This window comes from Gigantopelta aegis, chromosome 8, assembly GCF_016097555.1.
Source record: "Gigantopelta aegis isolate Gae_Host chromosome 8, Gae_host_genome, whole genome shotgun sequence".
Lineage (NCBI taxonomy): Eukaryota > Metazoa > Mollusca > Gastropoda > Neomphalida > Peltospiridae > Gigantopelta > Gigantopelta aegis.
Window position 1 is genome coordinate 44052777 of NC_054706.1, and position 13205 is coordinate 44065981.

The window sequence follows — 13205 nt, forward strand, 5'->3', positions numbered from 1 at the left end:
CAGGATGGGCGTGTTCGAAACCCTAGTGGTATATGGGCACGTTAAAATAGTTATCATCATAAGATATCAACAGTTTACTGGCTACTGAGGTCATAGAGAAGACAAGACTACATTAAAAAAAAAAATATGGTTGTAACTGAATAATAATTATTATGTAGTCATAAATTTATTTATACTAAAGGTATTTTTCACTTTCTTAATTAAAGCCTAAGGACTAATTTCAGATGAAACGTTATCTCCTCCAAGGTGGTGTTTTGAGTCTTAATTGAATAGCTTATAATGGACGCAAACTCAAGCTAGTCCCTATAAACGATGTTGCCCTTTGTTAATTCAGATTACAAAACCATTGTCTAATGGAGTATTTCTGCTGTTTTCATTATTAGCTGCTGAGAAAAATGTTCAAATTTTAATAAATGGTTCCAAAGCATATTTCGAGTTCTTGTGTTTACTTTGAATGTTTTCAGACGATGAACATATCCATTTAGCTCCGTCTTGTCGAGATCGAGATTTGTGAAACCAGTCTTCGGAGTGACGATTCGCCTACGGACCAAATGTAAATAGTATCGGCTACTTGGTGTTAGACACAGGTAAATTACGATCAACACAAAAAGTCTCACAGTGAAAAGTTGTATGCAAATCTGCTGGAAAACAAATCACCATATACATTCGCGGCAGTTTTGGGACAAAAGTCCGATTGTCGTTGTGGAAAAGATCAAATTTGTTGTTGTTTTTTGTTGTTGGTTTTTTTTTTTTTTTTTTTTTTTTTTTTATTGGTTGGTTTTTTTTTTTTTTTTTTTTTTTTGGGGGGGGGGGGGGGTATTTGACAAAAGGCTATCTTTTGTGTCCCAATAACAGACAAGGGCTTGAAAATTATTTAATAAATTAATAGAGAGTGTCTGTCTGCATACAGTAGATCTTCAGTTAGATGAAAATTTGACTATATATGTTTCGCGTATGGATCAGTAAGCGCATCTGTTACTTGAGATTCTATATTTTATACACAACCAAGGACTTAGACTTTATCTTGGTGCACTCACACACACATATACACTCAAAACACACACACACACACACACACACACATACATACAGATACACACACCGACACACAAACACACACACAAACACATACACACACAAATACACACAGACAGACACAGACAGACAGACATACAGACACACACACACACACACACACACACACAGACAAAGACACACATTTTCCGCCCTGGAAACCATCACTAGCTAAGTCTAGTTTGAAATCAGAATATAACAAATTAAAACAACAAAGAAATGTGTTAATGAACTTGTTCTTACAAATTCGTTTAATTGGAGAAAAGGTTGTAGTCTTTACTATATAATAACTAATGACTCGAATTTGAAGTGGTTACAGTATAGACACGAATTTGAAGTGGTTACAGTATAGACACGAATTTGAAGTGGTTACAGTATAGACACGAATTTGAAGTGGTTACAGTATAGACTATAACACCGAATACTGTCTACACACACATTTCTCTGTGAAAAAAAATTCAACAAGATGACAAATGTTCATTTTGTAAATCTGTTCCAGAAACTATTTTGCTTGTGTCCATTAATACAAACATTTTGGCAAAACCTATAGGAATTGCTAAAAAAAGTGTGTGTGTGTGTGTGTGTGTGTGTGTGTGTGTGTGTGCATGTGCGTGTGGCTGTGTGTGTGTGTGTGTGTATGTCGGGAGGGAGGCATCTTAATTTTATAGTTACAGATATAATATTTCAAATACATGATGATCATATGGCAGATAATATATAAATTTTTCTTATATTACTTGCAAAGCAGTATATATACAGGATGAAGTATATAGGGGTAGTACCAGATGTACAATCATTTAAAAATAATAATAATATTTAATTACAATGCTGAAACGTTTCTTGCATTTCACATTTGTGAGTGGACTAAATTTGATCAACGGTGGTCGATCTACAAACAATTCATTAAATACTAGTAGTTGTTGTTTTGGGTTAAAAATACGAGTTATATGTATTTATTAGGACTGCAACGATAAACCGGTATACAGGTATATCGCGATATTTCATCAGCTCGATACGAACCGCGTACCGTTTTGCGTATCGCAATATTTACACGTTATTGGTTCCTTGTATCTTATTTGACGGGAAATAGTCAGACAAACAAAACACCCAGCATTTTATTATGAAATGGCAGCAACGATGCTTTTTGTCCTTCAAGATCTTATCGAAGTCAATATAGGTGGCCATCTAGTATGTAGAATCTTTGTCATTGTAATTGTGTTTTCACGATTTCTTTCTGGACAAAACGTGGGGGAAATGCACCGGTAATTAAAGGTAGAGTAATTGTTAACAATGTGGTTCGGCCTTCGGAGCCAGTAGAGGTCAAATTCATCCAACCAGCGACTAATGTTGTATACATATTGTGTAAAGTGAGACTTTATAAAAATATCTATCTGTCAGTCTGTCTGTATGTATGTCTGTCTGAGAACGTTATTAATAGTTTAGTCTAAACACGTGCTAGCATAGTCTGTCAAGTTGCACACCCCCTCCCCCCATCCTTGGTACCATCTAACAGGTACGGCAGAAATGAAGTTTACTTGTCGAATGCAGGAAATTGCATTTCAAAACATCTAGTTTTCAAAATGTTAGGGGGTAGCATACCCCGAACCCCTACAAACTTTGCAAACTCGATCTCAGTCAGTCCCCTCCCCATGTCTGCCATGTCTACATGCTTCCGCTGTGTCTGTCTAAACGTATATTCAGTACAACTGGGGACGTTGTAACAGCACTGGCGGCAGCACTGAATCCTCAAGTAGTAGATATGCTGATGACAAACTAAAACTAATGAAGTTCATTAAAACGTTTATCCCTTCTGTTTTCATCACAAAAAAAAATATATATCAGCTATATCGCAATACATATTCCAATACGGTTTGTTGTATCGCAATATATCACAATACGGTTTGTGGGACGAGTTGTAAAATATATTTAAACTACTAAACACATATAACGTATATAAAATTCTCAAACCTTGCGCGGATTTCTTTCTTTCTTTCTCCACCCACCCCACCCCCACCACAACTCAAACCTTGAGCAAATTTCTTTCTTTCTCCACCCACCACTCCCACTACAACTCAAACTAGCGCGGATTTCTTTCCTTCTTTTTCCACCCCCCACCCCCACCACAACTCAAACCTAGCGTGGATTTCTATCTTTCTTTTTCCACCCACCCCACCCCCACCACCACTTAAACATAGCGCGAATTTATTTATTTATTCCTCCACCCATCCCACCCCAACCACAACTCAAAACTAGTGCGAATTTCTTTCTTTCTCCACTCACCTCCCACCCCCACCACAGCTCACACCTAGCGTGTATTTATTTATTTATCCCCCCCCCCCCCCCCCCCCTCGACAAATCAAACCTAGCGCGGATTTATTTCTTTCCCAACCCCAAACCCCCACCACCGGACTACATTACATTATTGTTACAAGCCCTACGACCCCCTGTCTTGTTAAAATGTCCTATATCCATGTCTGCAAATATAGGCTCACCAACTAAAACATAAATTTTAGCACATTGTGATGTTTATTCTGTTTTCAGGACTTCAAACAATTCGCAGATAAATTCAAACAATTTAACCTCTGTAAGTATTACCTTAATACGATACGTAATGTTTGCTGATACAAATAGATGCACAGTTATAAAAGTAAAATTGTGTATGTGTTTTGAAATAATTTTAAACACACATTTTATGCATAATTATACAAACACATCCATTATTAAACATGGAAATATTATAATATATGTAGAAATATGTACATTATAATACAGTATACATACATGACACTTCCGACGTTACTATAGTTGCTACAGAAGTTGCAAACTTGCGGCAGTCGCAACTGGTGAAATTAACATCATTCAGCGTCACTGTAACTGACCACGTTAAATGTTAGTAATATCGACTTTGAAGGATTACAATCATATTTAACGTTTTTCATAAATAACAGTTTGTGGATAAATAAAGAAATTATCATATTTGCATTAGTGCCACGCGAAATGTATGGAACTTCTTTGGGAATTGTTTTATAGCCCTCGCTCTCACCCAGGAATTAACTAATTCCCGAACTCCTTCCATAAACTATTCTTTCATATTCATCATTTTTATACGTGTTTGTATTAAGAGTAGATATGTTTGTGTAAATGTGTTGCAGTGCTCACGTGACCTGGTTAGAGAAAGATGTCTGCCGTATCTGAATATGTCCACACGACACAGCAGGTTTCCCTCTGTGAAAACAGGCCCCGTAGTTTTACAAAGTACAGCCAACAGCCCAGACAAAGTAACCTACGGCAATTTAGGTACGGCGGGTTAAACTGTAGCACTATTTCTAGAGAAACATTTTACTTAAAGCAGCAGTCTCGCGTCCCATTCTTTTCCTAATGCAAAATACAAAAACAAACTTTTGCTGTTTTACCAATTTAGTGTGTTTTAGCTATGAACATACACATGGTTAACTACGAACATAATAATACTGTTTATATTTATTGATTTATTTATTATTTTGTTTGTTTTCGCTATGTTTTGTTTTTCTCTCATGTATATTCTTCACTTTGAATATTTAATTTCTTGTATATTCTTGTAATAGTTGTAGTCGCCGTTATTGTCATATTGTCATTATTGTATGTTATTAGAAGAGGGCCTCGTAAGTTGTGCCCAATCCATTTGTATATTATATGCAATAAAATATGTTTCAATCATTAATACTGTTAATGACCTTGCTATGACAAAACGTCTTCCGCCGTGGTTTGTAATACATAACTGGAGTGATATGAATAGTTTGAACTACAGTGGAGAGTTATTCAATGTTTTGTGAGCTAGATCAATGGTTGCATCTAAAGAGATATCAAAGAATGGTATGGAATGGAACGTAATGTGGATGACCTATGCTAAATACAGTAGTTAAATACAGGGGTGCAGAAATGGAAAATATTTCACTAGCCAGCTCCCATTGGGCTATTTCTCGCTCCAGCCAGTGCACCGCGACTGGTACACCAAAGACCTTGGTATGTGCTATCCTGCGAAATCGAAAAGAGTAGCCCATGAAGTGGGGACAGCGGGTTTCCTCCCTCAATATCTGTGTGGTCCTTGACCATATGTCCGACGTCATATAACCGTAAATAAAATGTGTTGAGTGCGTCGTTAAATGAACCATTTCCTTCCTTCACTAGCCAGCCGGACTAGTACCAAGTAAAATTTACTAGCCCGTCAGAATTTGTACTAATCCGCCAGAACTTGATTAACAAATCATTTCATTCATATAGATTTACAAAATTCATGTGACATCCCACGCGTATTTAACAGACCAATCTATTAATAACAGACAACATAATTTGAATGTAAAGAATCCGTTTCTAAGTAGTATTGACCTTTGACCGATTCTGTTTCCTGACTGTCGTTCTTACGCAGTTGATTATTTGGAACTCCGAAGTCGTCTATTGTCTATGCTACAGCATATATTACGTATTTCGTCATCATTTTCAACAGTTTGTTTGAATGGTTTTAAATGTTGGCATGGTCGATGCCCTGTCGCGGATTCGATGGAAAATTACAGTCAGTCAGAAAAAAAAGAGATCGCTCGTCGGACTGGCTGTTGCATTTTTTAACTCGTCCGTCAGAATTTTTACTCGCATTTGGCGAGCGGGCGAGTACTTTCTGCACCTCTGAGATAATAATAAAACTGAACTCGAGAATGCCGCTTTAATAGTAAAGGAGAATTACTATGATTTTTGCATTGTAGAAACGACTCAAACGAGTAAGATTTAAACCCTACCTTAAGAATTATTATTAATGTTTTGTTTTTATTCTATCGTATATGTTATTTACCAGTTCACAGATTTAAAGTCGCAGACCCTAGTTTCATCCCGTGGAAATTTAGTTAATCTCCAAACATGCAACATATCTTGATACGGTTATAAGAGACAGAAGCTAAAGTCTGTGATGTTTAAACGGGGAAATACCGTATAAAATAAGTAGATCTGGCCCCGTGCTTATATAAACTTAAAATCTAGACTTTAATAAAGTCCAGTCTTTAACGAAATGCTATTTGAATGGCGTTGCCATGACGTTAAAGTCTGGACTTTATTAAAGCACGGGGCCTTGTCTCGATAGCCATTATTTCTCAGAGTAACGTGCGTTTTTAGAATGATCAAAATGCATTTCGGGGTATTACAAAAAACTGGTTGACCAGAAGCACTTCGGTTTACAAATGTGAATATTCTAAATAATAAAATGGGAGTACTTGTAATTTAAATGATAACAAACGGCTTTCATAGTGAAAAATACGTCGTAATGTGTACAAACTAGTGTATGTCACTTAAAGTTAAACTAATAAAGTCCACAAGTAATTACGCACAAAATACAAATACTATTACATGTATATTATTGTGACGGTACATGCTCTTAAATTTGTTTCGCCTGTGGCGATTTTAATCGTGTTAGAGGGCCGTGTGCAGTTTAATTGCCCGTAGCCCAGATGGGCAACTTGTTACGTAATACTTCTGCGCGACAGTCCTCGATCGGTACGCCTAATACACACCCAGCCAGATGCGGAGGCCATGTGGCTAGTAGTTACGTAATATCTCCGATAGTGCTGTTTATGGCCAGGAGATTGCTCGCGGTTGGCGACAGCCAGACTGATGATCAGAGAGAAATATACCGACTCTAGTAGAGTTGAAATAACAGATGATAGGGGGAGGTACCGCCTTGTACCCCCAGGCGTATTCTGATTTATAATAAATAGCTAGTTTTTAGAGATATCTAGGAGAACGAATTAGGAAGGCTCCGAGGGAACGTTAGTCCGTTTGGACTTTGGTAAATATCATTTCTGCTCTGTGTATAACCTTGATGTGATTGATGTGACTTTAAATATTTTAATACTGTATTATACCAATATTCTTTAGACAGTGTCTTCGATCATCTGACAAGTAAATCGTAGACTTTTTGTTCTAACATTATACGAGTATTTGGTAATATAAAGCTTAGCCAGTCATCCTAGACGACCTAGGTACACTGTAGGTTATTGTCTTTATTGTAATCGGTACCAGTATTAATTTTGTGTTACAAGGTTACTGAATGAGTAGTTAAGGGTTAATTAAAAATTAACCAGTTAGGAATAGAGCTGTAATTCCTTTATTAATTAAGTTCCCCTGGAAGCGTTTCTAAATTATTACACGTTACTGAACGAGTAGTAAGGGTTAATTAAAAATTAACCAGTTAGGAATAGAGTGGTAATTCCTTTATTAATTAACTTCTCCTAGAAGCGTTTCTCAATTATCACACGTGTGAGTGTGGTGTAACGGTGAAGTGATTCGCATATTGTGTAACTAGACACCTAGAAATTAACTAATTAAGTGATCAGTTCTGGGTTGTTATTATTGTTGTTATTAATTAACTGCTACGGCTGTACATTTGTCAGCGTAGATTAATACAGATTCCAAAGTGTATTGTGTTTTTGTTGTGTTTCTAGTGAGCTAAACGTGCTATAAATATATATACTTTATATAAGATCGTATCTCTGATCATACCTAGAGACGAGCCATACTAGGGTTAACAGCCTGTTACAGAGAGATCTAATAGATATACAGTTAGGAGAGATATTTTGATAATCGTGTTTTATTCAGTTACGGGAATTATGGAATCCCCGTGACAATTATGATTGTTATTATTAGTTTTGTTATTAGTATTATTGATGTTTAAAATTACAGACCCTAGTTTTTAAACACTACGACGCATTTTTCGCTACTAAAGCCGTTTTTCATCACTTAAATTAGAAATATTTACATTTTATTATTTAGAATATTAATTCGTACATTTGAAGTGGTTCTGGTCATCCAGATTTGTGTAATACCCCAACATGCATTTTTCAACGCACGTTCGTCTGAGAAGTAATGCATTAGGCTGTATTATATCCAGAATTAAGAATGCGATAGCAAAAGATAAATAAATAAATAAATAATAAAAAAAAATGAAATAAAGACAACAAACAACAAATAAAAATTAAAAACACAACATAAAATAAAACAACAACAATTCAAAGGTAATAAATAATACAAAATATACTGGAAATGTACCACAAACACATTTTGGGGGGTCAGTTAACATATTCAAGTTGGGTTGACATAGAAAAAGAAAAGAAAAAAACTAAAAAAAAGTGCTTTGGAATTAACAACGTTTTTCTGCTTTTATATGTAATTTGACAAAATACATTGGTCAATATATAAATAAAACAATACTTACTAATAGTGAATAATGTCGTCGGTTCATCGAGTTTGAGATTATATGTTTAAATAGTTTATCCGACTTAATACTGGATTATTCTTCTGTTAATCCGTATCTAGTAAAGATGAGCAGACAACATTGTTCACTATATTATTTGCCGTATTATTTATATCTTAACCAATGTTTTTACAAACTGCAAATAAAAATAGAATTTTTTTGTTATTTACATTAATTAAACTGGATTTTTAAAAGCAAAAAAGTAATGAAATTGACGCGGAAATGACGTATCCCGCTCCCCTTCACCCCGCAAATATGAGACGAATCGCACATATATATATATATATATATATATATATATATATATATATATATATATATATATATATATCCAAAAGTATCGTTAAAATATGAAACGTACGTCTACCACGCAACTGCGTTTTCTAGATGTGACATGACCAGTTTCCGAAGTCAGTTTTGGATCATTCTATTATTTCCACAAGATGGGTGTGTGGATTAGTTATTATTTCTGTTTATGACAGAATCAATAAAAATTTATTAAAACAAAAGGTGTTTTAATTGACAGTATGCATGTTTTAATTACGTACAAAAATAATAATATTATTATGTATATGATTTTTATATTTGTTCAATAAAATACAAAAATAAATAAATCTTATCTGTGTCCCATTTCCGATAAAATAAACTTTCCCTTCAAGGCTAACCTCAACCAATCGATGGCAAAGCACGATTAACCGCATCCAATGAGAAACAATTTATTCTATATTGCCTATTCTATTTGAGCGGCTGTGCCAATGACAGGCGTGCGCTACAACAGCTTGCTCTGAATGTGCACGTAAAGCCCTATGACCTGACCTGACCTGACACCAAGAAGTGGTCACTGGCGAAGTCAGAGGCTAGATCCGGGGTGGGCGTGCCTGAACCCTTGTGGATATGGGCACGTAAATAGAGTTCCCATCCATCCCATCCCAAGATCAGCCCGCCCCGGAATTGGTCACTGGCGAAGTCAGAGGCTAAATCCGGGGTGGGCGTGCCTGAACCTCTGTGGATATGGGCACGTTAATAGAGTTCCCATCCCATCCCAAGATCAGCATACCATAACATGGTTTGCTAGATAAAGTACCGGCCTCGGTGGCGTCGTGGTTAGGCCATCGATCTACAGGTTGGTAGGTACTGGGTTCGGGTCCCAGTCGAGGCATAGGATTTTTAATCCGGACACCGACTCAATGGGTAGTTGTAAACTTGCACCGACCAGTGATCCATAACTGGTTCAACAAAGGCCATGGTTTGTACTATCCTGCCTGTGGGAAGCGCAAATAAAAGATCCCTTGCTGATAATCGGAAAGAGTAGCCCATGAAGTGGCGACAGCGGGTTTCCTCTCAATATCTGTGTGGTCCTTAACCATATGTCTGACGCCATATAACCGTAAATAAAATGTGTTGAGTGCATCGTTAAATAAAACATTTCTCTTTCTCTCTAGATAAAGGCTAGAAGGAACGATATAGAGACCCCACCTGCTACCGGCCCCGGCCGGACTGCTGGTGCTCCCTTGCACCTTCTAGTGCAGGTGGTCCTTCCTTCCACCACTCCCACCTTTCCTGTTCTGCCCAGGACAGGCGTGCGCTACAACAGCTTGCTCTGAATGTGCACGTTAAACCCTCTGATCTGACCTGACCTGATATAGAGAGTGTGTTTGTGTGCGTGTGTAGTACAGTCTCTTGTGAGTGTGTGTGTGTGTGGGGGGGGGTGGGGGGGGGGGGGGGCATAGTCTAGTTATTTTTGGACTGGAGGGGAAACGGGATACACCATCCCCGCCTCAATTTTATTTATTTTTTATTTTATTATTTTGCAGTTTAATCTAACGTAAATAGAAAAGAAGTGGGCGTGACCCCCTGCCCTTCACCTTTTGTTCCCACGGATGTGCGATAAGAATACTATCAACTGTAAATTAAAAATAATATTACACGCTTTCAATGAAGCCATCATCAACAAAAAAGTAACCAGAGAAAATTATTTATTACAAAAAATAAATAATTATTATACAGTTGTAAAAATAACAATACTTACTTCTAAAAAAAGAGAAAGAAGTAAACAGCAAAATAAAACAGAAACAAAACAACAACAAGGAAAACCAAAACGAACAACAACCACCCAAGAAACAACAACCAACACCCCCCCTAAACCCGCCCCCCCAAAAAAAAACAACAACCCAACAACAACAACAACAACAACAAAACAAAACAACAACAAACAAAACAAAACAAACAACAAAGATAACCCCAACACCCCAAATAAAAACCCAAACAATTTTACAAACATGAACAATTTGATCTTGTAAGATAAAAACAAACTGAGATACGAACATAGATGCGATACTTCTGAAGACGTGTTATAATGCTTGTCTATTAGAATTGTCATTATTAAAGGCATATATTATTTTTATTACATAAAAAATATTATATTCCATTACCTTATATTACAGTACTGTGCATTAAATTACAGTACAGTACAGTACAGTACAGTACAGTACAGTCAGTTACATTGTATTGTGCATGTATTATTCTATTATTTATTATATTCCAGGCTTATTTATTACGTTTTTCCTGATCGTCATCACGGCACAAACAGCTGTCAGTGTTCCGTTCAATACTTTAGTCGCTGACAAGTCGCATCCTTCTCAGAGAGGTAAGTAACAATTGTATAACATTTGTATACAATTCTTTATATGATCCTGTAACCCCACCCTCATCCCATGCCCCTCCAAAAAAAAAAAAAAACCCGGTTGTCTGTGTACATACCAATGTGTCGAAGATGAAGTCCATGTTTTAATCGAGTGTGCAATGTACACTGACTTACATTATAATTTAACATGTTTAGCAAGGCTTTTTTTAACAGAGAATATGATGTTTTAAATAATGTTAAAAAAATTTGGTTTTTAATATCTAGTAAGAACCTAGCTATTCATACTGCCAGCACCCTATCTTTAATGTTAACACGTCGCCGGACACTTTTATATTCTAAACTAACATGTGGTCAGAGGCAGATCTAGGGGGTGGGGTGGGGTGGGGGGCTGGCCCCCCTAAATTTTATTTATAGTTATAATTTTATTATATATTATTTTTTTTTTTTTTTACGATCCCCCTCCAAACCTCCCCCAAAGTTCCCTTGACATTCCACCTCATGTCACTGGGGCCAACCCTAAATGGATTTTCTGGATCCGCCACTGGTGGTTATGCGTCCTTTATATTTTTCGGGGTAATTTATTAATATTATTTATAATACAAATTTGATGATAATAGTTTGAAACTTTTATGTATATGTATCTTTTACTTGTGCTGTGTGTGTGTGTGTGTGTGTGTGTGTGTGTGTGTGTGTGTGTGTGTATACATTCGTTCATTTTTATATTTTTATCTATTAACAGTCTCTCATAGTTCCTATAAGGAATGGCTTATGTACTTTTATACTGTATTTTAAATTGCATTTTATTATTGTGTACATAAGGTGAGACTAATAAAATGTCTGTCTGTCTGTCTGTCTGTCTGTCTGTCTGTCTATAAACGATTCCCTGTTGCCACAGGTCTCATCCCATCTGAAAACCAATTTAAGCATTAACTGATAGAATATTTTTGTTTCTTTTGCTTCTCAGGTTTCAACTCTGGTGTAATGGGCGCCATAATTCTTCTTGGAAATGGCGCTGGTGCAGCGGCTGGTCTTAGCTTTTCGGTGAGTGCAGTGTGGGTTTGATTTCTGTTTTAGCTTCACGGCCACAGCCGTACGCCAGTCAACAAATAGCCGCAGTTCAAGATGTGCTGAGGTGCCGTTAAATAAAGATTCCTTTACTTTCATTTCCACGACCATGTCAGTACACGCACTCACGCACGCACACCTACACACACACAGCCATACTAGCACACGCACGCACACATGCACGCACGCATTCACGGATACACACATGTATTTGTAGACGTCGGGAGATGACAGCAACAAAGAAGGGATGCGGGAGTGAGGGTATTACATATTAATTATTGCATATTATTATAAACTGAGGAAGGTGATGGACGCTTCGGAGATCTATGATGTGCTGTATGACAGATACGCCGCAAAATATAACCTCAGGAAAATGTTTTAGTGTTGGTAATAAAACCAGCCACAGTTATATCATAGAGTCTATGGTTTGTAATGACCTTCAGTTCACACACGACACTTCAATTAAAAAAAAAAATGTTGTGGTAGCTTAGGTAAAACAAAACAAACACTTCTTGGAATGTCCCGAAAACATTTTCTAGCATGTTTCTTTTTCAGGGGGCGAGACGCAGCCCAGTGATGATACGCGGTCGGTCTGGGATCGATCCCCGTCGGTGCGTCCATTGGGCTATTTCTCGTTCCAGCCAGTGCACCACGACTGGTATATCAAAGGCTGTGGTATGTGCTATCCTGTCTGTAAGATGGTGCATATAAAATATCCCTTGCTACTAATAAAACAATTTAGCGGTTTTCATCTCTAAGACTATATGTCAAGATTAACAAATGTTTGGCATCCAATAGCCGATTATTAATAAATAAATGTGTTCTAGTGGTATCGTTAAACAAAACAAACTTTTTCCATTTTTCCTCAGCTAAAAGGAAAAATCTTAGCATCTTCTATTGAGATCAGTAATAGAGTGGACTATGAACGGATGTTTTTACTTTCAGTGGCGTAGCCAAAGTAGGAAATTCAGAGGGGGTTCCTGGGTCATAATTTCCATAAGCGTTTTTGTTTACCGAAACCGCTAAAACATATATCACAATCATTATTGAGTATTTGGTAATATAAAGCTTAGCCAGTTAGACAACCTAGTAAACTGTAGGTGATTGTCTTTATTGTGATAGGTACCAGTATTAATTCTGTGTTGCAAG

At 36.8% G+C, this 13205-nt stretch overlaps 1 protein-coding gene across 1 annotated transcript; it reads left to right on the forward strand.

The window, feature by feature from the left end:
- Positions 1 to 954: 954 nt before the first annotated feature.
- LOC121379677 lies at positions 955 to 12104 on the forward strand. The gene is made up of 5 exons (XM_041508326.1): positions 955 to 962; positions 3616 to 3658; positions 4227 to 4371; positions 10893 to 10994; positions 11956 to 12104. The coding sequence occupies exons 1-5, from the start codon at positions 955 to 957 to the stop codon at positions 12051 to 12053; spliced, it is 396 nt and encodes a 131-aa protein (XP_041364260.1). The 3' UTR covers positions 12054 to 12104.
- Positions 12105 to 13205: the final 1101 nt, after the last annotated feature.